The 22,059-nt window shown below is 40.8% G+C and overlaps 1 protein-coding gene and 1 pseudogene across 2 annotated transcripts in view; one reads left to right on the top strand and one right to left on the bottom strand.

The window, feature by feature from the left end:
* The window catches only part of GFPT1 (glutamine--fructose-6-phosphate transaminase 1), a 56,209-nt gene extending 43,761 nt beyond the window's left edge, over positions 1-12,448 (bottom strand). For both annotated transcript variants that reach the window (XM_026484129.4, XM_044377543.3), the window contains exons 1-2: positions 12,252-12,448; positions 1,150-1,257 (exon numbers count right to left, since the gene is read on the bottom strand). In XM_026484129.4, coding sequence (XP_026339914.1) covers positions 1,150-1,257; positions 12,252-12,258 — 115 coding nt within the window. In that variant the 5' untranslated portion in view covers positions 12,259-12,448. The remainder of the gene's footprint in view (positions 1-1,149; positions 1,258-12,251) is intronic.
* LOC123001927 (60S ribosomal protein L34-like) lies at positions 9,209-11,386 on the top strand (annotated as a pseudogene).
* Positions 12,449-22,059: the final 9,611 nt, after the last annotated feature.

Consider the following 22,059-nt stretch of genomic DNA (forward strand, 5'->3'; position numbering starts at 1 on the left):
AAAAAGTGGAAGAAAAGGAAACCTCAAAGCAGACAGAAAAGAATGAGCATGTTAGGAAGAGAATACGTGTTGTCAGAAGCCAAGGAAAGAGAATTTTAAGAACAAACGAGGGGAAGAGTTTGCTTTCTATTAACCGAGGAAGGTCATGGAAAATAAATGCCCATTACATTTGGCTATGTCAAGAGTACAGTAAAAACTTAACATAGCAAGACTGACACTGCTTCCTTAGGAAGGTCCGCTTACAAAGCTGGCTCCTGGTTGGCGTCTGGGAACTTGGATTTCAGGGCGGTTACCTAACTGATTAAGAATGGCTTATTGCACCGAACTGTTTTTGCAAGCAATGTGGCTTCTGCTGAACATCCGCTTCCATTCTGGCAGTCCAGAATTTTGGTGTGTGTTAGGCAGAAGGTGTCTATGTGACTGGCCTCCAATAAAAGCGTGGGCACTGACTGTCTAATGAGCTTCTCTGACATACATTTCACACACATTGTCACAACTGTCTGGGGAATTAAGCACATACTCTCTGACTCCACTAGGAGAGAACTCTCAGAAGCTTGTGCCTCCAGACTTCGCCCCATGCACCTTTTCCCTTTGCCAATTTTGCTATGTATTCTTTTGTTGTAATAAATCACAGCTATGAGTTCAACTATATGCTGAGTCGTCCTCGGGAGTCACGGGAACCAACGGTGGTCGTGGGCACCCCGACACAGTTAAGGAAAGGAGCCAGAGTAAAACAAAGTTGACAGAAAGTTCTTTCTATTTGTTTTGTCATTTATTTAAGGTAGCAGAATCTCAGGTTACATGTATATGCCAACAGCAGAGACTCCTCGGAGAAAAAGAAGTTACAGGAAAGAAAAGAGGTAATTTATAAAGTAAGGCCTTCAAGAACTGTTCTACCATGAAAATGCCCCAGGTGATTTATGTTTTTACAGTAGCATTCTTAACAAAGGCAGGTATCTTTAGGAAGTAGTGTAAGTGGTAATACTATTGAAATTATATGTATAAACCCTTTAAACATGATAAAAGACAAAAATTCTTTTTAGCTTTATTCAAAACAAAATAGACATTACTAAAGAATCTAGTCAACTAAAACAAACAAAAAACCTCTTAAATCATGCAAAACCTAGAATATTTTTAAAAAGGAAATACCAGCAGAATCATATCCTCTGTACTCCAGTCTCTGAAGGCCTTTGATTAGGGTCTCCAAGATTTCTCGTCTTGTGCGAGGAACATGGTAGTTTAAGTAAGCAAATATACCTGCAAATGAACAAATATTTAATAAAAAATATGACTAATGAAGCAAAACTGACATAATTATGACAAAATCCTCATTTGCATAATTATGTCTAAGATGTGCAGAAATATGAAGTTAGAATCATCTTTAAAAAAGAAAGAAATTCTCACTTCAAATTATTTAAAGGTGGTAAAACTTTTACAAAGGGGTATTTCTCCTTAGTATAAAAGACTGAAGCAAATATGTCAAAATAAATGTTTAGCTTCTGCAGAGAAGCTTATAAGGCTAGTCACATATCTTCCATCCCTGCCGCTTTGTCAAGTAAAATTTAATTTTAAAAAATTAACCAATCAACAAATTTGTGGTTTATGTCTTATGTACTGCACATTGTTTAAAGGAAAACATTTTCTGAAATAAGTATTTTAAGCAACACATGGACCCTACAAAACTAGGCAGATGCAATAATTTTTCGTATTTCTAATGATTATGGTATCGATAACATAAAAGAATAAACATAAATAAATATTAATATGAAAAATACAACCTAAATAATTTAATAATAGGGAAAAATGGACTAAAATATTTGTATAATCCTCTTAAGGGAAAATGGCATTTGTTGAATGAATCGTTTGTTCACCACATACTACTAAAAGATAGCTATTATGATAAATGTTAACACCTATTGAGAATTCATAAAAAAGGAGCATTTATTTGGAAAAGCAAAACTAGAATAAAACAACTAGTACAATGTGAATTGAACCAGAAAAGTAAACAGGCAGAACATAGGTAAAGGAAACCCACATTTTAAAAACAGCAGCATGGGGCACCTGGGTGGCTTAGTTGCTTAAGCATCTGCCTTTGGCTCAGGTCATGATCCCAGGGTCCTGGGACTGAGCCCCATGTCAGGCTCCCTGATCAACGGGGAGCCTGCTTCTTCTCCCTGTCCCCCTGCTCAGTGCATGTGCACACTCTCTCTATCATAAATAAAATCTTAAAAAAAAAAAATACCATAAAGTCAATATCCAACAAAAAGCCATCATGTATATGACCACCATGATCGGTACAGTGCAATTTTTTCAAATAAACTATCATGCTCTTAAAAAAAAAAGGAAATCCACATTTTAACACTAAAATCCAAAACAAAATGAAAACTGTCTGAACTTTCCCAAAAAAGGCAGTATGAGATCAAACACTATAGGAATCCTGTGTTTCATTCTTTTTTTTTTTTTTTAGATTTTATTTATTTGAGAGAGTAAGCACGGGAGTGAGTGGGGGGAGTAATGGGGAGAGAATCTTCAAGCAGACTCCCCACTGAGTGTGGAGCCCCACGAAGGGCTTGATCCCACAACCAATGAGATCACGACCTGAGCGAAAACCAAGGGTCAGTCGCTCAGCCAACTGAGCCACCCAGGTGGCCCCATTCATAAATTTGTTAAGATTTTCTAAGTTATCATGTGTCATACAAGCACGTCACCTGCAGAGCACCACAACCCTGCATGAGGGCTGCAGTTCCTGTTGTTACTGCTGTTCCTTCATAAAATATCTGCAAAATGAACTAAACTAATAACTCAACTATAAATGAAACTTCTATGTGGCTCTACACTTCCGCCCACCATGGGTCACTGGCATTTGATAAAGATTAAATGAACAAAGAAAACTATCAGTTCCAGATAAGTATTTTTATTATATCATTAAAAGACAATTCACAGAAGATGAATCTCTCCCAAAATAAGACTGTAATATAAATGCTCTAATGAAACACTGATTCTCAACTAGTCTACTCTCTACCACAGTGATGAGCACCAGCTAAATAATCTGCTAAAGGAGGATACAATTAAGCTCATTTAAAAGTCATTAAACAGAAAAACACATTACACTGTTAGGAACTGTTTGCCATCTGAGGCGCGCTCTAGGAAATCTTGAGGAGGAATTCCAGAGTTGCCAAATCCCAATAATGCAGCACAAACCAGAAAACTCGCTACTAAGTCATCTCTCTTTTTTCAAGAAATGTAATTCTGATGGTAAAAGTAAAACATACGGAGAATTAAAGATTAAATATAATAAATGAATACCAATTTTTAAAAAGTCAATTTAAATGCTGATATAAAACCAATTGTTCTTGAGACAAATTACAGACTCTACACATTTTTTAAAAGAAAATTCTGAGTGATGCAATACTAAATTCACAATTTTCAATACATGGAACTCAATAATAGCACTTTAACACTGTTTCTAACTTCAATCTCTTTGGTTTACACTGGCTTAGCGTGTGGATCTTGAGATCCTGAGTATCATTTCATGGCGAAAGAGATCCTCTAAACTAATACCCAACACCAAACAAACTTCTAAAATGGTAACTATCTGAGAAACTAATAAAATTCACACTAAACATCTGTTAGCTCATAAAGTACTCTTTCACCGAAGAAACCCTGTGAATCTTTTAACTCATGTATGTCGTCAAAGCTTTCCACCATACCACCCTGCCTCAGCGTCCCCTCTGCAAAATGACTGGGTTTGACTGAGAGGTGGTAAAATAGGTTTCACAGCAAGTACCAAGTTATTAATCGGTAGTGGCTACAGGAAACATTGTTAAAAAGGATTCAGTGGCCCCATTTCCTAAACAGGAACGAAAGCCATGATTGACCAGCAACAGACATTACGAGGAAGTGGAAAGTGATTAGCACAAGGGCAACATATTGCCTGACATTTGAGGACATCTACGGTCCTCGCCAGCTAGATGTTCCGTAATTTCTGAAGACTCTTCTGATTGCTTTAGAACCATTCCAGCTGAATTCTGACATTTTTTGAATAGCTATACACACTACACTTCTCTTCTGGGCCTCATTTCTTTGTTGCAACATTTACATGATTTTGTTCTGTGTACAGCGTGTCTGTCAAATTAAAATCGGAAACCTGGTGAAGAGCCTTATTACTTTCAGAGCAAGTTAACCCTTGACCACAGCTTTGAACTGCACAGGTCCATTTATGGTGTGGATTTGTCCAATAAATACAGTATAGTGCTGTAAATGTATTTTCTCTTCCTTATGATTTTCCTAGTAACATTTCCTTCTCTCTAGCTTTTGTAAGAATACAGCATATAATACATGTAACATACAAAACATGTTTTTGGTGAGCTTTGTTTATATTATTGGTGAGCTTTCCAGTCAACACACGGCTATGAGTAGTTAAGATTTTGGGGAGTCAAAAGTTATACTCGGATTTTCCACTGCAGGAAGGTGAGGGTAGGCACCCCAAACACTCTGTTGTTCAAGGGTCAATTGTATTCTGTTAAGAATAAAAGCAGAGGGGCGCCTGGGTGGCTCAGTCGTTAAGCGTCTGCCTTTGGCTCAGGGCGTGATCCCGGCGTTCTGGGATCGAGCCCCCCATTAGGCTCCTCCGCTATGAGCCTGCTTCTTCCTCTCCCACTCCCCCTGCTTGTGTTCCCTCTCTCGCTGGCTGTCTCTATCTCTGTCAAATAAATAAATAAAATCTTTAAAAAAAAAAAAAAAAGAATAAAAGCAGAGTAACATAAAACTTGAGGGCTTTTTTCTGCAAAATTGCTTTATTATCATACCTAAGAAGATAATGCTAACACCACCTGTTACAATGTTCATATTTAAAATTTCCCTGGGGCACCTGGGTGGTTCAGTCGGCTAAGCGTCTGCCTTCGACTCAGGTCATGATCCCGGGGTCCTGGGATCGAGCCCCACGTTAGGCTCCCTGCTTGGTGGGGGGCCTGCTTCTCCCTCTCCCTCTGCCCACCCCCCCTCCCAGCTCATACTCGTACTCGCTCACTCTCTCACTCTCTCTCTCAAATAATAAATAAAATCTTTTTAAAAATAAATAAAATAAAATGTCCCAATTATAAAAAGTCTTTTACAGCTGATTTGTTTATTCTAGGATATAATAAAGGATCATACCTCACATTTGACTCTTATGTCTCAGAAGTCTCTTTGAATCCAGAATGGTCTCTCCCCTACTGCCCTGTTTATGCCAAGACACTGGCTTACTGGCAAGCTGAGGCCAATTTTCTTGTTGAATGTCTCATCTTCTGGCTGCGTCTAACAGTTTCCCCACAGTATAGTCTAACCAATTCTTCTATTCCTGCTATTTCCTGTAGACTGGAAGATAGATCTAAACACTTGATTGAGTTAGGTTAAAATTTGGAAGCGAGAATTATGCACAATGGGTGTATGTATTTTATATTGTCTACAGGTCCCTTATTAGTGATGTTAAGATTGTCACTGGTAGGGGCACCTGGGTGGCTCAGTTGTTAAGCATCTGCCTTCGGCTCAGGGTGTGATCCCAGAGTCCTGGGATGGAGCCCCACATCGGGCTCCACTGGGAGTCTACTTCTCCCTCTCCCACTCCCCCTGCTTGTGTTCCCTCTCTCGCTGGCTGTCTCTCTGTCAAATAAATAAATAAATAATCAAAAAAAAAAAAAAAAAAAGATTGTCACTGGTAAAGACAATCAGATCATCTAGCTTAAACTCATCTTCAGAAAGCATCTTCAGAATACTTTTTCAGATATTGACAGGGTTGATTTTAAGATGTTCATACTCTTTTTGATCTACAAAATAATGGTGAATTTCCCAATCAGTGGCAACTTAAATTCAATAAAATATCATATACCATGTTCCAACTCAAAACCTGCCTTTTCCTTGAGAGGAAGGACTATTGCTATCTATAATCATCACTGTCATTTTTCTGGTTCACTCTTCAAACAAAGAAAAGAAAAGGAGGAACAGAGGAAGAAGTTGGAGCAACATTTCTCCCTACATAACCCGGCAGAAATTGAAAGGAAGAAAAGGACAACCTATGTAGAGAAGTTTTCTAAGATCAAAGTAACAGAGTTGGGTGAAGAAAAAACAAGGGGGAGGGGTAAACCTAAATCATCCCTGCTTAGAAAAATGAGAGATAAAGAAGAGACTGAACCTGTCAATTTTACAGACCAGTCCCTTGCCAGGACTGTTGACCCATGACCTCTAGATAGTGCACCTGCTAGGATTAGTGCGTTATGTGTATTCACAGGGTAGCTGGGAAAATATAATGGCAAATAACCAGTCTATCGGGCATGCCGGGAATGTTCACAAGGGAGGCATTCATAATGCAAAATGGTGCTTATTAGAGTAGAAATCACTAGAAGGAGACCCATTTTAGGTCTTCGACTTGTCTTCTCAAGCCTTCCATAAACAGCTCTACTTTAGGTTAACTACTAAAAGCCTAAACATCAACTCTCCACTGCTCCTGGGTAATTGCTCCAATACCACACACAGTAGCTGTATGGAGCACAGGAGTTTCCACTCCTACATCACCATGCACTTCCAGGGTGTAAGTTTTCTTATGAAAGGATATTCTTGAAGTAAATATCTCCCTAAATGATGCAGATGTTTGCACCTACAGGTATCATTCTTGGAAAACTGCAACTTAAATTCAACGACATGAAAGCACTAATGAGCACCTTGCTTAACAAAATATTCAGACATGACCTGGGTCATAGACACACTTGGCTAAAAGGCTATTCAACCTTCCTGAAATGAAAACTGAATGCAACTTAGCTAATTACATTATTAAAGTTCCTATGCCTGGTTGATTTTATGTCCTTGTAAATAAGAATACTTTCACATATTTTTTCCCTTGACAACTTCAATATTTTGAGACTGCAGACATTGTAATTTATCAGTGATAAATTCCCTCTGTAAATTTTATACTTTCTGAATCAAAATCCATCTGCAATGCCACTTAACTTTCATTTTTAAATTTTTCTTATAATGCAAGTTATATTTCATTCATTAGCATCTTTAAAGATTCAAATTATACAAATGCTACAGAATAAATTGTGAAGATCTGGGGCGCCTGGCTGGCTCAGTCGGTTAGGCATCTGCCTTCAGCTCAGGTAATGATCCCAGGGTTCTGGATTGAGCACCACATGCTGAGCAGGGAGCCTGCTTCTCCTTCTCCCTCTGCCTGCTGCTCCCCCAGCCTGTGCTCTATCAAATAAAATAAATAAAACCTTTTTAAAAAAATTGTGAAAACCTCCTTTCTCTACCTCCGTACCTCTCACAGAATTGAAGCTTTCTTCTTCATCTTAACAGTACACACCCTCTTACCCTCCCTACGTTGTTCCAACATGCCAGAGGCTGTTCACCCTGGAGACATGCTGTACGGATACAGCCTGGTGAGACATCTACAACCCTCTCCCACGGACTTTCAAAGGCCAACAGAGCTCACCAGACACTGCTGGAACATCCCAGCTTTCCAAGGCACAGGCCCCTCCCTTCAGGCAAACCCACTGCAGGGTGCCTTATCCTTCCTTATAAGCTCAAAATAGAGAAGCATATTTCACGCACTATTCCCTAAAGCCAGTCTCTCCGACCTGTAACTCTTGATAAGCAATTCCTCAACTTTCTAAATACAGAGCCTTTTATTACATCAAAATATTTTGAGGATCCTACACAATAGTGGGTTGAATTTTTATCATCCAGTGATCTAGAACAACTTCTATACAACTTTACAGACAATGCTTAGAGTATGAATCAATCAGTGAAAACCCATAATAACTTCACAGCTCACAGGTCAAGAACCACAGCTCTAGAACTCAACTTTTCATCTCTATCAAGGGACCTCAGTTCCACAATACTCCCTCCTCTGCTGGTATGCATGCCCTCCTCCTCAACACAAACTCAGGTTCCTCTGCCTTCATATACGCAACTTCTCTATGCTTTAAAGCCAATGCAATTAATTTCTCTCTGCAATATTAAACATGAACGACCTTCTACTTCTGCAGATTCTGTCCAAGTCAATACACTACTTTGGAACTCTTCTGCCTCTAACCACTGTTCTTTGGCCCCTTTTCCTGGAATTTTTACTTCTTCTTTCAAACCCCATAGCAATAATTCTCAACCTACTTCTGACTCCATTCATTGTTGGGTAAATGCCATCAAGGATATCTCTCGTAGTGCACTAATTCTCTACCAGCTGGCACTATTCCTCAACATAAGAGTACTGCTGCTGGGGCGCCTGGCTGGCTCAGTCCACAGGGCATGCGACTCTTGATCTTGGGGTTATTAAGTTGGGTGTAGAGATTACTTAAAAAAAAAAAAAAAAAAGTACTGCCCTGTTACCTGGAACACTCCTCCCCTAACTAGTCTCTGAATTTCTATTCAATTCACTTGTAGTCCATAACATAACAATGAACAAGAAATGCCTAGTAACATTCACACCTGTTGCATTCCTTGTGTTGCACCTGTGTATTCATGGTTTCCTTCAACCAGACAGCAATTCTTTGAAGGCAATTCCCTTATGTTAGTCATCTCTCCAAAGGACAAAGCACCAAGTATAAAGCCATCACTTCGAATATCTTCTAATGCTTTCTAGGTACTTGCAATGTACAGTTAAAAATTCCTAAACCACAGAAAGAGAACACTATTTTGCAGGATGCTAAATAGGGATAAGGTGAAAGAAATGTTCCATAATTAAAGGTTTAAGAAATTCTGAGTTCAAGTTAACAGGTTTATTTGTAGAACTTTCTAGAAACTTTAATCTTGCTAACTGTGAATCTCCAAAAGCAGAATTTCCCACACTTGTGTTATAAAACCCTTTCCCACCTTCTATTGCTCATAACCAGCACCTATTAACTTCTCCCTTTCCAGGAAACACAACTGAGGAAATACTTATTAAGCAATTAATTCTTCTCTTTCACAACTACTTTATATTCAGTATGGTTTCCAAGGAAAGTATTGGTTTTATGATTTATCCTAGCAGCCAGTCAGCATCCCCCAATTACCTCCAAAGCTATTAGGTAGTATTATTACAAAAATCTTTTTAAGGATTCATTTCAGGATACTTTTAAATTATAAGCTCCCTTACCGCTTTTAAATATGGCATCACTTACATAAAAACTCCATTTATATGCACCATTGGACCAGAAGGGTATACCCGCTCTTCCAGGGACAATGTCTAGAGGCATTCAGAATGGTCCCATGATTGACACACCATCCTAGGCTGTCCTATAATACAGCCTCTAACAAAACTAGGCTGTCCCAAACCCCTGGTAATAGAATTGTTTACCTTTACACCAAGGAGGTTAGAAAAGCACCAAAATCCACATGTGGCATGTGCCCAGGCCAACTTTGAGGCGTTTGTGCTGTGAGACCTACAGTTCTTATGAGGTTGTCTAAGACGGAAAAAACACATCAGCAGAGACTGCGGTGATTCCATGTGTGCTGTGTCAGTGACTGGATCAAGCATGCTGTGCTTACTAAGGAGGAGAACAGTGTTTTGAACGTGTTGAAGGAACAAGCACAGAGTCAGAAAGCTAAATTTAAAAATGCAGTTTTGAGTAATAAAAAAAAATCAAAAGAAGAAAATGAACAGTATAACCCTACATTTATTAAAAAAACAAAACAGTACAATTTGTTAAAAGCTGTGGGTAGCTTAAATGACTTGCCATTCTCTCACCAAAACAAAAGGTAGTACAAATAAAAAAGGACAAAGTGTATTCTAGAGAACCAAGAATAAGAGGAAGATTAAATAAATTTGGAAAACAGGCACAACATTATTCTCCGGGAGATTCACAACACTTACTAGCCCACTAAAGGTTCCAAGAAACCCTCCAACAACAACAAAAGCCAGTTCAACACTGTTTAATCTACTGCTTCCCAAATATACTTGACCACAGAATCTTTTTTTTTTTTCCTGATTAACACATTGTCATCCCAACATAAGCTGGTAAACATTGTGACAGTTTTATCAGTATATCTGATTGGAAAAAGCATTATCACAGAATTTTCCGCCTTCATTCTTCTGCTTCAATACTGTACAGTGTTGAAACAAAATAATCTTTTAGAAAAACTTGGGATAGGCAGCAGGTAATCAGAAGGTAAACTTCTGTGGGTGGGGGATAGGTGAAATAGGTGATGGAGATTAAGGAGTGCACTTGTCCACGATGATCACTGGGTGAGGTATGGAATCCTTGAATCACTACATTGTACATCTGAACCTAAGGTAACACTGTATGTTAAATACACTGGAATTAAACTAAAATGAAAAAGAAGGGGGCGCCTGGGTGGCACAGCGGTTGGGCGTCTGCCTTCGGCTCGGGGCGTGGTCCCGGTGTTCTGGGATCGAGCCCCACGTCAGGCTCCTCCGCTGTGAGCCTGCTTCTTCCTCTCCCACTCCCCCTGCTTGTGTTCCCTCTCTCGCTGGCTGTCTCTATCTCTGTCGAATAAATAAATAAAATCTTTAAAAAAAAAAAAAAAGAAAAAGAAAAAGAAGGTAAACCTCTAAATTTTCCTATCTAATCTCATTCCCACTCACTTCCTCTGCCTAGAAATTTTATTTCAATGACTGAAATATGGGAAGAAAATAAATACAAAGTCTTATCCTTTTAACAGTTAAGCTTCAGAATTTACATTAAAGAGGAAATAAATTCTGAACTCTATTCCTGGAATCATGCAAAACTCTGTTCTAGGCTAAAAGGACCCTGGAAATGTTTCAAATACTATTTCTTTATAACCGATGTGTTTCCTCAACAGTAAAACTCTATGGAATGGGGATGTTGGCTGTGTAAAAACTCCTACTTAACTAGTCTCCACCCCAAAGCCTCACCCTTATCCGAACCTTTCTAAAGCAAATCTGATTTTTTTCTTTTATGGTACTCTCTTTTTCCTGAAACAAGATGAAGAAATGACCTGCAACCAGAAAGCCACGTACTTAACTAGGCACACACCTCATCATTCAGGAAAAGTTAATTACCAAATGAAGCATCTTGGGGATTAACCAGTTTGCAAATTCACTACTTCACAGCTACGAACTAAATAATGTTTTTCAAAACCACTCTACTAACCAGGCACAGCAAAAGCATAACTGATCCTAAAGTCAGCTCTAATCTAATAATTTCAGAAACTATTTATAGATGTTTCTGTTTTGAGTGTTTTTTTTTAATCTACTCTAAATTTAAACCTGCTCCTCACTTTCAGAAGCTGAAATTATCATGAAGTTAAATACAAGAAAAATAAACACTAATGAGTACAAGCCACCTCCTGCCAGGATATTCTTGCAAAAGGCAATGAAGAGTTAAGTTTCCCAGAGAGCCTCAATTCTATTACAATCCTACTTTCCTTAAAAAAGCGTTCCTTCTTCCAGGTGTAAGGTTGGTTATAAATTTCAATAAAAGAGGTAGGAATGTAATTCTTTTAAGAATTATATAGCCAAGTAAATACCTATTTCAGAGCTTATCGATCATTTCAGATATAATTCTGACAATCCTCTTTACCAAGAGTTTTAAGGAATATTAAAACTACTAAGCCCCAAAACATGGAATAAAAGGACATATGTTGTAACTGCTCTTGTAAAACATTTATTAAATGTTCATAGGTGTTTTAAATGGGTGCACATGCAGGTGATAACGCATGTTACGGTCACTTTCGGGCCTCTTCCACCACAAGATTAGGTCTAAACCCATTTACCAAGTTATTGATTAGCAATGGTTTCTGTTGAAACGGGGTGGCAGGAAGTAAGATCATGTGGAATGCCATTGTCGTAGCTCTAGCTATATATAGTTCTGTTTCTAATGGGCCTGCCCGAAAGAAAGCAACTAAAAATAAATATTTTTAAAAAGGTAAATCCTAGAAGAAAGGAAGTTCAAGTGATCTCACCTGATGTTCCACAGGTTGCCTCACTCACCTGACGGACTCTTTTGAAGGCAAACCCCTCCACACCTCAGTTCCCTCGGCCCTCTCTCCTTTTCCAAGACATATTATCTACATTTTGGTTCCCTTCTCCGCGTAAAACCGCCCCCTTTGGCCCCCCAGATCCACTCTAGAGCCCGCCCTCCTCTCAGGTGCCCTCCTAGGTCCACCACCCCCAACCCGCTCGCAGAGGCCAGCCTCCGCACCCCGCACCCAGACTTCACACCCTCACACTCCGGCTCCCGCCAGCGCCTCCGGCCTCGGAGGCGCCCGCACCGCACCCCAGCACCGCCCCGCAACACGCCCCCCGCCCGCAGCCCCCTTACCGCACATGATGCAGAAGGCACGGTCCGCGGGCGAGAGGAGAACGGCTGGCGAGGTCGGGAGCGCACACACGAGCCTCTGGCGCGATCGGCGAGCTTGGGGGCCGGGGTCAAGCCAACACGACTCCCTCGGGGATGCGACGGCCGAAGCAACGAAAGCCTTCTCGGCCTCCCGGGCTCGCCAGCAACTGCCGACGGGCCCCGCCCCTCGGCGCGCACCGCGCCGCCGCCGCCACCTTCCGCGGATCCCATTGGGCCTCGTCCGCGCCGCTCACGCGCAGCTCCCGCCTCCCCGTGCCGCCCCGCCCCGCCCCCGAGCGCACGCAGGCGCTGGCCTGCTGGCGGCGGAGACGTGGCACCAGCCAGCGGCCGCATCCGCTTGGGGTTCCTGGAGCCGCCCGGCCCCCGGGCGAGCAGCTGGAGGAACCACGCCGTGGGGGAGGAAGAAACTCGGTGGCTGGCAGGGAAAGATGGAACGTTAAGGAAAGAGGAGGATGGAACTGTCAGCAAAGCAAATAGCACTGGAGCACGTACCCAATGCAACCCAAGGCCCCAGGCTCCGGCACCCCCCGAAGCAGCGGAAAAAGGAGGAAGAAAGCGGGAGGCCTGAAAAGGGGGTTCTGGGGGACAAATACACAAGTCAGGGTGGAAAAGGACATAAGGCTGGAGAAAAACTGCAAAGAAAATTGAATGAGGTAGGAGGAAAGGTACCAAAATTCTTGATCCAAAGTGCCATTCAGGTTCCTCCAGTCTTTCTGGTGACAGACAATTCAGTTCCGGGCTTAAGCTCTGTGTAATATGCTTGGCCTCTAAACGCCCTCCGCACCCCACCCCACCCCCATTCATTGCCTCCCTAACCCCCAGTTTTTTGGCAGAGGGGATTGGGAGGTGGGAGGATGTAAAGCTCAACGACACAACACTGTGCTCCTGGGCTTATGAAACTCTTCTGGCCCAGACTTCTGATGGTCCACCTGAGAAGAGGAGGAATTGCCCAGATTTGACAGCCTTACGTTTGACTCACTGACGATTAATTCTGTGAATTAATGCACCACTCCTGCCAAGAGAGACTTAATCAGAGAGAGATGATGTTTCTGAGAATTTATTATCCAAGCATTTGCTCTAGGAAGATTTAAATGCTATCTTTAGTCAAATGTAGATGGTTATCATAACTATTAATGGCTCTAGATTAGGATCAAATAAAAACTTGATTGGCATACAGAACATGGCATGGACTTCTGACCCTAGATATCTGGTCTTACCTCACACTATTGCTCTCTTCCTACCCCACCTTTCAGTCCTTTACACTCTAACAGTGCTACACAGTTTCCCTACGCCAACATTCTCAAATATTTTGTACACATTAGTTACTCTTCGTGGAATCCCCACCCCATCTCTACTTAAATGCTACCTCTTGGGGAAAGCCTATTCTGTCTCCCCAGACAGACTTAAGGACATGGATTAACCTCTCATTCTTTGAACTGCCCTCTTTAAATCAAGACACTTATGATATTGTGTGTGTGTGTGTGTGTGTGTGTGTGTGTGTGTGTGTATTGCCCTCCTAGGCTGTTTCTTGAGGCTAGAACAAGCCTTTGCATACCCAACACCTAGTATAAACCCTCGCCCAAAATAATGGATCAATGTTTTTGTGGAAACTGGCTGGCTCACTCAGTGAAGCATGTGATTCTTGATCTCAAGGTCATAGGTTTGAGCCCCACATTGGGGGTAGAGAGTACTTAAAAAAAATAAAAGAATAAAATCTTTTTAAAAATGTTTTTGAAGGAGTGAAAAAAGCCATATTAGTGCTTTTCAGATTTTCTTAGAGGGAAAAAAATGTCTTTTTATTACTTGCCTCAAAGAGAGGCTAGAAAAATGTTACATTTAACTAATCAAAGCATTTGTTACCTAAGAGGCCTTTAATATTTCAGGCCCTTAAGCCTAAATGACCCTATAGCAAAGTTTTAAAAAACAGTGATCTGTTTGTTAATAGACAACATATTTCTTAATTCAGGAGGCAAAAGACTGTAGATGTACATCTTAGCCTCAGAACCCTCATCTAAGAGTTTCTAGTAAGACCACAGTGATATTGCCAAGGAGTCAAGGTAACAGAAGAGAAAAGCAAGGGGTTCAATATTTTGGTTTGAGCATGAGAACTTTGGTGCTACTGCTGGCAGTTTCTTGTGGCATCATCAGGTTTGCTAGCAGTGCACAAAGGTGTTGTTCAAACATTGGACTCATACTTCGACTCCTTGGTGATTATAGTTAATAATACTGTGGGTTCCTCATTTTTTTAGATATGCCACTGGAAGCCCAATGGCTTTCTGCCCAGCAGGATGTATGGCAAGGAGGAGGTGGAGAGAAACTTTGAAAGCCAATATTTTCCCAACCGAATCCAACAAAGAGCCCTTTGTAACTATGCTCCAGTCAAGACACTAATATGAAAGAACTCTGTTTGTCTGACCCCCATCTCTACAGAGCTTTGCCTTAGCTGGACCTTTGGGAATAGGGACTGGAGAAGAAAATAAATGGTCTGTGAAGGAAAGGGGACATTTGGGTCTAAATCAAACATTTGAAGAAATGGAAAGTTCTGAACTAACTGAACTTGGAAAAAAAAAAAAAGGAATGATGGTAAGGAGGGTGTCATTCATCATCTCTTTATGTAAGTCCATTTCTCTGTTCATAGATTTGTCCTGTTAAACCTGATGGCTCTCAGTCTCTACCACACCATAGAGCCTGATGGACAGAAGGCCATTAGGGCTTCCAGCTGCCATTTCTAAGGAAAGGAAGAACCATAATTAAAATAGCTTTATAAGATTTTTAAACAGGGACACCTGGGTGGCTTAGTCAGTTGAGCCTCCAACTCTTGGTTTCAGCTCAGGTCATGATCTCATGGGTCATGGGGTTGAGGCCCTTGTGGGACTCCCCATTCATGGGGTAGTCTGCTAAAAGATTCTCTCCCTCTGCCCCTCGCCCCACTTGTGTGTGCACTGCACACACTCTTTCTCTCTCAAATAAATGGCTAGAATCTTAAAAAAAAAAAATTTAAACATCCCCATGTTTGTGATTTTTGTTATCCCTTACCTGAATTCCAATGACAAATAGCAATAAACTTATTACAATAAAAAACCTAGATACAAACTTCCAGTTATAAGTAATAGGATGGTATCCATAGTTAATAATACTGCATTGTGTGTTTGAAAGTCGCTAAGAACAGGCGGGGGGAGCGGGAGAGGGAGAAGCAGGCTCCCTGGTGAGCAGGGAGCCTGATGTGGGGCTCGATCCCAGGACCCCAGTTAGTGATGATGACCTGAGCTGAAGGCAGACACTTAACCGACTGAGCCCCCCAGGAACCCCCAAATTAAAAATTATTGACAACTTTGATAAATCCCAAAGGCATTATGTTGAGTGAAAGAGGCTAGGATCGAACGGTTACATAATATATAACTGCATTTATGACATCTTAAAAAGGCAAAACTATACTGATGGAGAACAGATCAATGGTCATCAGGGGTTAGAAGTAGAGAAAAGTGTAACTATAAGGAAAAGCAGGAAAGAATTTGGTGGGTATGGAAATGTTCTGTACTCTTATTATGGTGGTAATTTCAGTAATCTATAAATGTGTTAAAATCCACAGTATTGTACACCAAAAGAAAAAAAAGTTTTTACTGCATAATTTGTAAAATAAATATAGAAAAAGCATTAAAATTTTTTCTCAATGAAGGCAACAAGATTGAGCAATAAACTGTGCAACATAATATAGTAAAAAAAAAAAAAGAAGAAAGTCGCTAAGAGAGTAGATCTTAAAAAGTTTATCATAAGAAAAAAATTATAACTATGGTGATGAGTGTAAACAAGACTTATCGTGGTGACTATTATACAATATATACATATACCAATCATTCTGTTATCCACCTGAAACTAACACAATGTTATATGTCCATTATATTTCAATTAAAAAAGAAAGGCCTATGCATAACAAGAATATGGGGAGCAGGGATACAAATGTCCCAATTTTTAGGGAGTTTTGTGGAGAAATGTACCCCAGTGGACAGAGAAGATGGTGGTAAATATCAAAGGAAGAAGAAACAGATGGAGCTACTAAGGCCTATGGGATGGAAGAAATGAACACAAGAATAAAAGTCACCCAGTCAGGCCTTCAGTGAACCCCTTTGGTTCCACCACCATCCAAATTCATCCTATACACCTTCATGCCAAAGTGACCTTTCAAAAACACAAATCTGATTGTTTCTCCCTGCTTCCAATTCAGTGGCTACCCTTCACCTGCAGGATTAAGTCCAGACTCCTATGTACACACACAGTTACCCAGGATTTCATTCTTGCCAGTTTTATCAGCATCATTTCCCACCGCTACACTCAAGCAAGCATCTTATGGTCTCGCTATACTGAACTAGTTCCCTAAGAATGGACTACAATACTTTTTCATCTTTGCATGTGCTCTTTTTTGAAAGGAAGCATTAAAAAGGTAACGAGATGTTAAATAGTTGGGGCATGACTATAGAGAACTAGTCCCACAAAATGGGATTTTAAGGGGACGACAAAGTTCCTTCGTCCAAAATCACCTCCACTCCTTACCTATCACATTGCCTAAACTCTTACCTATATTTCTATATTTAAGGCAGAATAGAATACCTCCCCATCCCCCAAGAGGTCTACAGTAAGTCATTATCATCTATTAACACTTTACAGTGACATTACATATAGAGTTTTCATTTGGATACCAGGTTTGAAAAGGTCACTGAGGAAATGAGAGTTTTGATGCACATGAAGTTGATTCTGAAATCAGAAAGAAGGCAGATCTGGACAGATTGTCTTGGTTGATGATACTGGTCAAAAAGGGACAACATAAGGGCCTGTGAAATTGAGTGTGATAATGCAGAAAGAGGGGGCCAAGATATGGAAGAAGGACTCAGAAATAAGTTGGGGATGAAAGCAAACTCTGCCCTCTATAATGGTTAATTTTATGTATGAACTTGGCTGAGCCACAGTGTCCAGATATTTGGTCAAACACTATTCTGGATGTTAGTGTACTTTTGGATGAGATTAATATTTAAACCAGTGGACTCTGAGCAAAGCAGATTGCTCTGTATAATGTAGGTGGCTTTCACCCAATCAGTTGAAGACCTGAATAGAGCACAAGACTGACCCTCCTGGAGCAAGAAGGAATTAGGCAGCAAACAGCCCTTGGACTTCAACTGCAACATTGGCTCTTCCCTTGTGTCCAGTCTGACAGACCACCCTGAAGATTTTGGACTTGCCAGCCTCCATATTAATGAGACAATTCTTTGAAATAAATATAGATAGGTAGAGAGGTAGGTAGATAGATAAAATTCGTTTTGTTTCTCTGGAGAACCCTAATACATCAACTTAATGTTGATAGTACTGATTTTCTCAATGCTGAATATATGAATTTGTTCTAAATTTCTAAAGGATAGAGCTTTTAATGACAAAGAATAGAAATCCACTCAAAGTAGCTAAAGAGGGGATTTATTGGCTAATGTCATTGGAAAGGACAGGGATACAGCTTCAGGTACACCTGTATCCAGGGACACAATGTTGGAATTCCCTTTGATTCTCTCCCTGACCTTATGCACAGGGAAATGACCCTCAAACAGCTCTGGAATCACAGCTTTGTAGTTTGCAGTCCAAGTGGAGAGACGCTATTCCTCCATCCTCACTTTTCATATTCTAGGCAAGGATTCTGATTGGTCCATTGCAGACTCCTATGCCCCACTCACTCCTGTGGCAGAAGGCAGGACACTGTGATTAGACAATTTCACTAGCGTCACACAGAGTCACCAGAGGCACACAGAGTCAGCAAGAGAGCCAGCAAATTCCCCCAGCACCACGTAGACTCCTTTTCCTCAAAGGAAAGAGGAAGGTGTTGCTAAAAAAAAAATGAAGGGACACCTGGAAGACACAAACAGAAGATGCCCGCTACATCAGATGAACACAGCCTTGACTGCCCCACCAGGAAACCTCACGCTTAGGAACAAAGGATGCTGACTTCAACTAGAATTAGTGTATTCCCCTATATTCCTCTTTGGGTGCCTCCAAATGTTCCCAGCAGGCAGAACCTGGGGCAGAGTTTTCTAGCTCTGCTGGAAGGAAACTCATTCTACTGTCAAGAAATTGTCCACAAATAGGAAACCATGAGATTAACTGGTCCTATCTACTATTTCTGTTCTGTAAGATGTGATCAGAGCTGGAATGGAAGCAGACCATTCATGGAGCTGCCTAGAGCTGAAAGATGACTAGAAATGTAAGGTGGCAGGAAAAAAAAATACTGTTTCCTAGTTTCTTTCAGGGGTACAAAGGCATTTCTGCATAGCCAGCAAGTGCCCTGACTGCATAGATAACTCTGCAGGGGGGAAATGGAGTATAAAGCTGAGTTTTCCCAAAGGATGTAAATTCCCACTGGAATGAAGAGCAGCTATCTTCCTATTGCTGGAAAAAGGGTGTGTGTGTGTGTGGGGGGGGAGGACACACATGCACATATCACTGCTTTGGCCCATTAGAGTCAGGAGCAAATAAAAGATGATAAAGACTTTGGCCCACTAGAAGGCAGCACCTATGAAGGCAAGGAACGCTCTCTCCACCATCAGGTAAGAATACTCCGGTGGGGTATATGGGTCCAATACCCTTAAGACAAAATAGTAATAGAGTAGCAATGTGAATAGGGTCTGCAACCAGAATGCCAGGGTTCATATTTCTGGCTTTTCCACTTAAGTTGTATGGCAATGGAAAATTTACTTCTCCCTGTGCCTCATGGGGACAATAATAGTTACCGATCTCATAGGATTAAATGACTTCATAAATGCAAGGTGCTTAGAATAGTGTTTGTCACATAGTGAATGCCAATGAAAGTTTGCTATTTTTAAATATTTTGCTCCTTGTCATTCTGGATAGCGCTTCATCCTAATTCTCATTAGCAAAAAATCCTCCAAGTGCTTGGCTGACTCTTAGCCAATAATCTTAGTTTCAAATACCTACTGAAATGTCCCATGTTTATAAAGTGTTTTCAATAATACTTGAAAGATTTTATACATTTTGGGGAGCTAATTTTTGTTTTCACCAAACTAATGTGAATGATTACTTCCCTTTTTTGCAGACCATAGAGGAGAAAATCTAGTATAATTTAAAAATTGAAAAGTAAAAACTTTTACCTGATTAAACTATACCTTCTACATTAATCTTTGATTGAAAAAGTGGCTCAATTAATTTAAAAATATGTTGTTTTCATTTTAAGATTGGCATTTGGCACTGCCTGCCACAAATAAAAAAAAGCAGTATAATTAATGTACCAACTCCTCCATGATTTACCAAGGCTCTTTGTTAGAAGGCAATCAGCTTCAGGTGACAATACCTGCTCACAGAGGTTGTTCATAACAAGACAACCTCTTTCTTTCTCACATGATACTCTGAAAATGGGTGGTTCCCAGGCTAGTTCAAAAGTCAATAATGTCCTCAAAGATCCGGGTCTTGTTTCCTTCCTCTTTGCCATTCTCGATGGATTGGCTTTTCATCATGGTTTCATGTTGACTGTCATAGCCTTAGACACTAAGTTTTCACTCTACAGCATACCAAACAGGAAAGAAAGGACTTGAGGGGAAAAGAGTCTTTTTTACATAGATTAATTCACTCTCTCAGGGAAGAAACCTCTTTTAAGAACACTCCAGTAGACCCTCTCTTCCAGCTCACTGGCCAGAGCTGGGTCCTATGTCCACACCTAGACTAATGACTGGCAAAGAGAAAAGGAGTTAAAATGACTGGTTTAGATTAGTTATAATTTATCCCCTCCCTGGTCACATCACAAATGATTATTGACAGGTGGCTCAGTTGGTTAAGCGTCTGCCTTCAGCTCAGGTCATGATCCCTGCGTCCTGGGATAGAGTACCGCATCAGGCTCCTTGCTTGGCAGGGAGCCTGCTTCTCCCTCTCTCTCTCTCAAATAAATAAATAAAATCTTTAAAAAAAAAAACAAAAACAGGGGCGCCTGGGTGGCTCAGTCGTTAAGCGTCTGCCTTCGGCTCAGGGCGTGATCCCAGCGTTCTGGGATTGAGCCCCACACTGGGCTCCCTGCTCTGCTGGGAGCCTGCTTCCTCTCCCACTCCCCCTGCTTGTGTTCCCTCTCACTGGCTGTCTCTCTCTGTCAAATAAATAAATAAAATCTTTAAAAAAATAAAAATAAAAAAAATTTAAAAAAACAAAAACAAATGAGAATTGAAAGGGCCTCTCTCAGTAAGAAGCAGAGGTATATTACGTTGGGTAGGCAACCACTAGATTCTGTAGCACTCTGTTCAGCTCCCTGTTTCCTCCTGAACCATTTCCAGGTAAGGAATTTCACTTTACACTCAGGCCATACTTAGCTTCTTGCAGTTCCCAAATACATTTCACAGTGTCCAGATTTTGTTTACACTGCTCTGTATGCCTAGAAAGGTCTTGTTCCTCCTTGTTCCTCATGGCTGCTCCTTTTTGCAGAAAATCTCCCTGATACCTTGGCCTCTCAGTTCCGTGATTTCCTTTCTTCCAGTAATCTAATTCACCCCCCACTTCAGCCACTTACTTCATGGTTACACCTAAGACTTGTCATTAACTGCATCTCCTCCACAGTTTCAATATCCTGTAGCTTCTTAAGGGCAGGTTAATATGTCCAGTCTACAAAGCAATTCCCAGAGTCTGACCAGAATCCATCTGTAATAGCTCAGAGAACAAATTTTCAACCCCACTGTCTGGTTCTATGAACTAAAGGACAAACATACAAACTTTAAATACCAGCATTCACAAACCCTGGAGTTCTTCCTGTTTCCATCCCCCCCCTTTTTTTTTTAGATTTTATTTATTTATTTGAGAGGAAGAGCAGAGTGAGAGAGCGCACGTAGAAATGGGGGAGAGGGACAAGCAGACTCCGTGCTGAGCAGGGAACCCAACGTGGGGTTGGATCCCAGGACCCTAAGATCATGACCTGAGCCGAAGGCAGACGCTTAACCGACTGAGCCATCCAGGCGCCCCTCCATTCCCTATCTTAATATTGATACTTTTGGGAACCAGAATTTCAGAAATACAATGTACCACTGCTATTTCCCTCTTTCTTATCCTGATATTGTCTGTGAACTACTATCTCTGAATTATTATAGAAAATGAGAGAGAAGGGTAATTTACTATGATGGGTATCTGAAAAAGCAGTACCTCTATGGTAGAAAGATAACTGACCAAATTTCTGGCACGGCAGAGATTATAAATCTCTGAGTCAGGAGAAGCCAGTGGAAGAAGAACCAAAGCAGTTTCCCTTTTTTTTTTTCAGAGATTCTGCTTCATAAAATAAAGCCTGAGCATGCTAAGGCAGCTTTTCCCTCAATTTAGCTTGCTGTGTCTTCTACCAATGGAAATTCTGCCTACATTCTGGAACTTGGTTCTTCATTGGTTTTCAGCATGATGACAGCATGATGACTACTTTTTTTTTTTTTTTTTTTTTTTGTCTTTTAGTGAGAAGTTATGTGCTACTACATGGGGGACTTCTAGCCAGATACTTTTTTTTTTTTTTTAAGAGGTGGGGGGAAGAGGCAGAGGGGGAGAGAGAGAGAAAATCTTAAGCAGGCTTCACGCCAGTGCAGAGCACAAAGTGGGGCTTGTTCTCATGACCCTGAGATCATGACCTGAGCCAAAATAAAGTGTCAGACACTTAACCTACTGAGCTACCCAGGCGCCCCTAGCCAGATACCATTTTTAAGCCACAACTGTCTAGTTTTTTAACAAGATAAAAATCCAGTAAAGACAGTTTCAAATATTTCACAAA

Source organism: Ursus arctos, unplaced genomic scaffold (assembly GCF_023065955.2).
Source record: "Ursus arctos isolate Adak ecotype North America unplaced genomic scaffold, UrsArc2.0 scaffold_8, whole genome shotgun sequence".
In the NCBI taxonomy this organism is placed as follows: Eukaryota; Metazoa; Chordata; class Mammalia; order Carnivora; family Ursidae; genus Ursus; species Ursus arctos.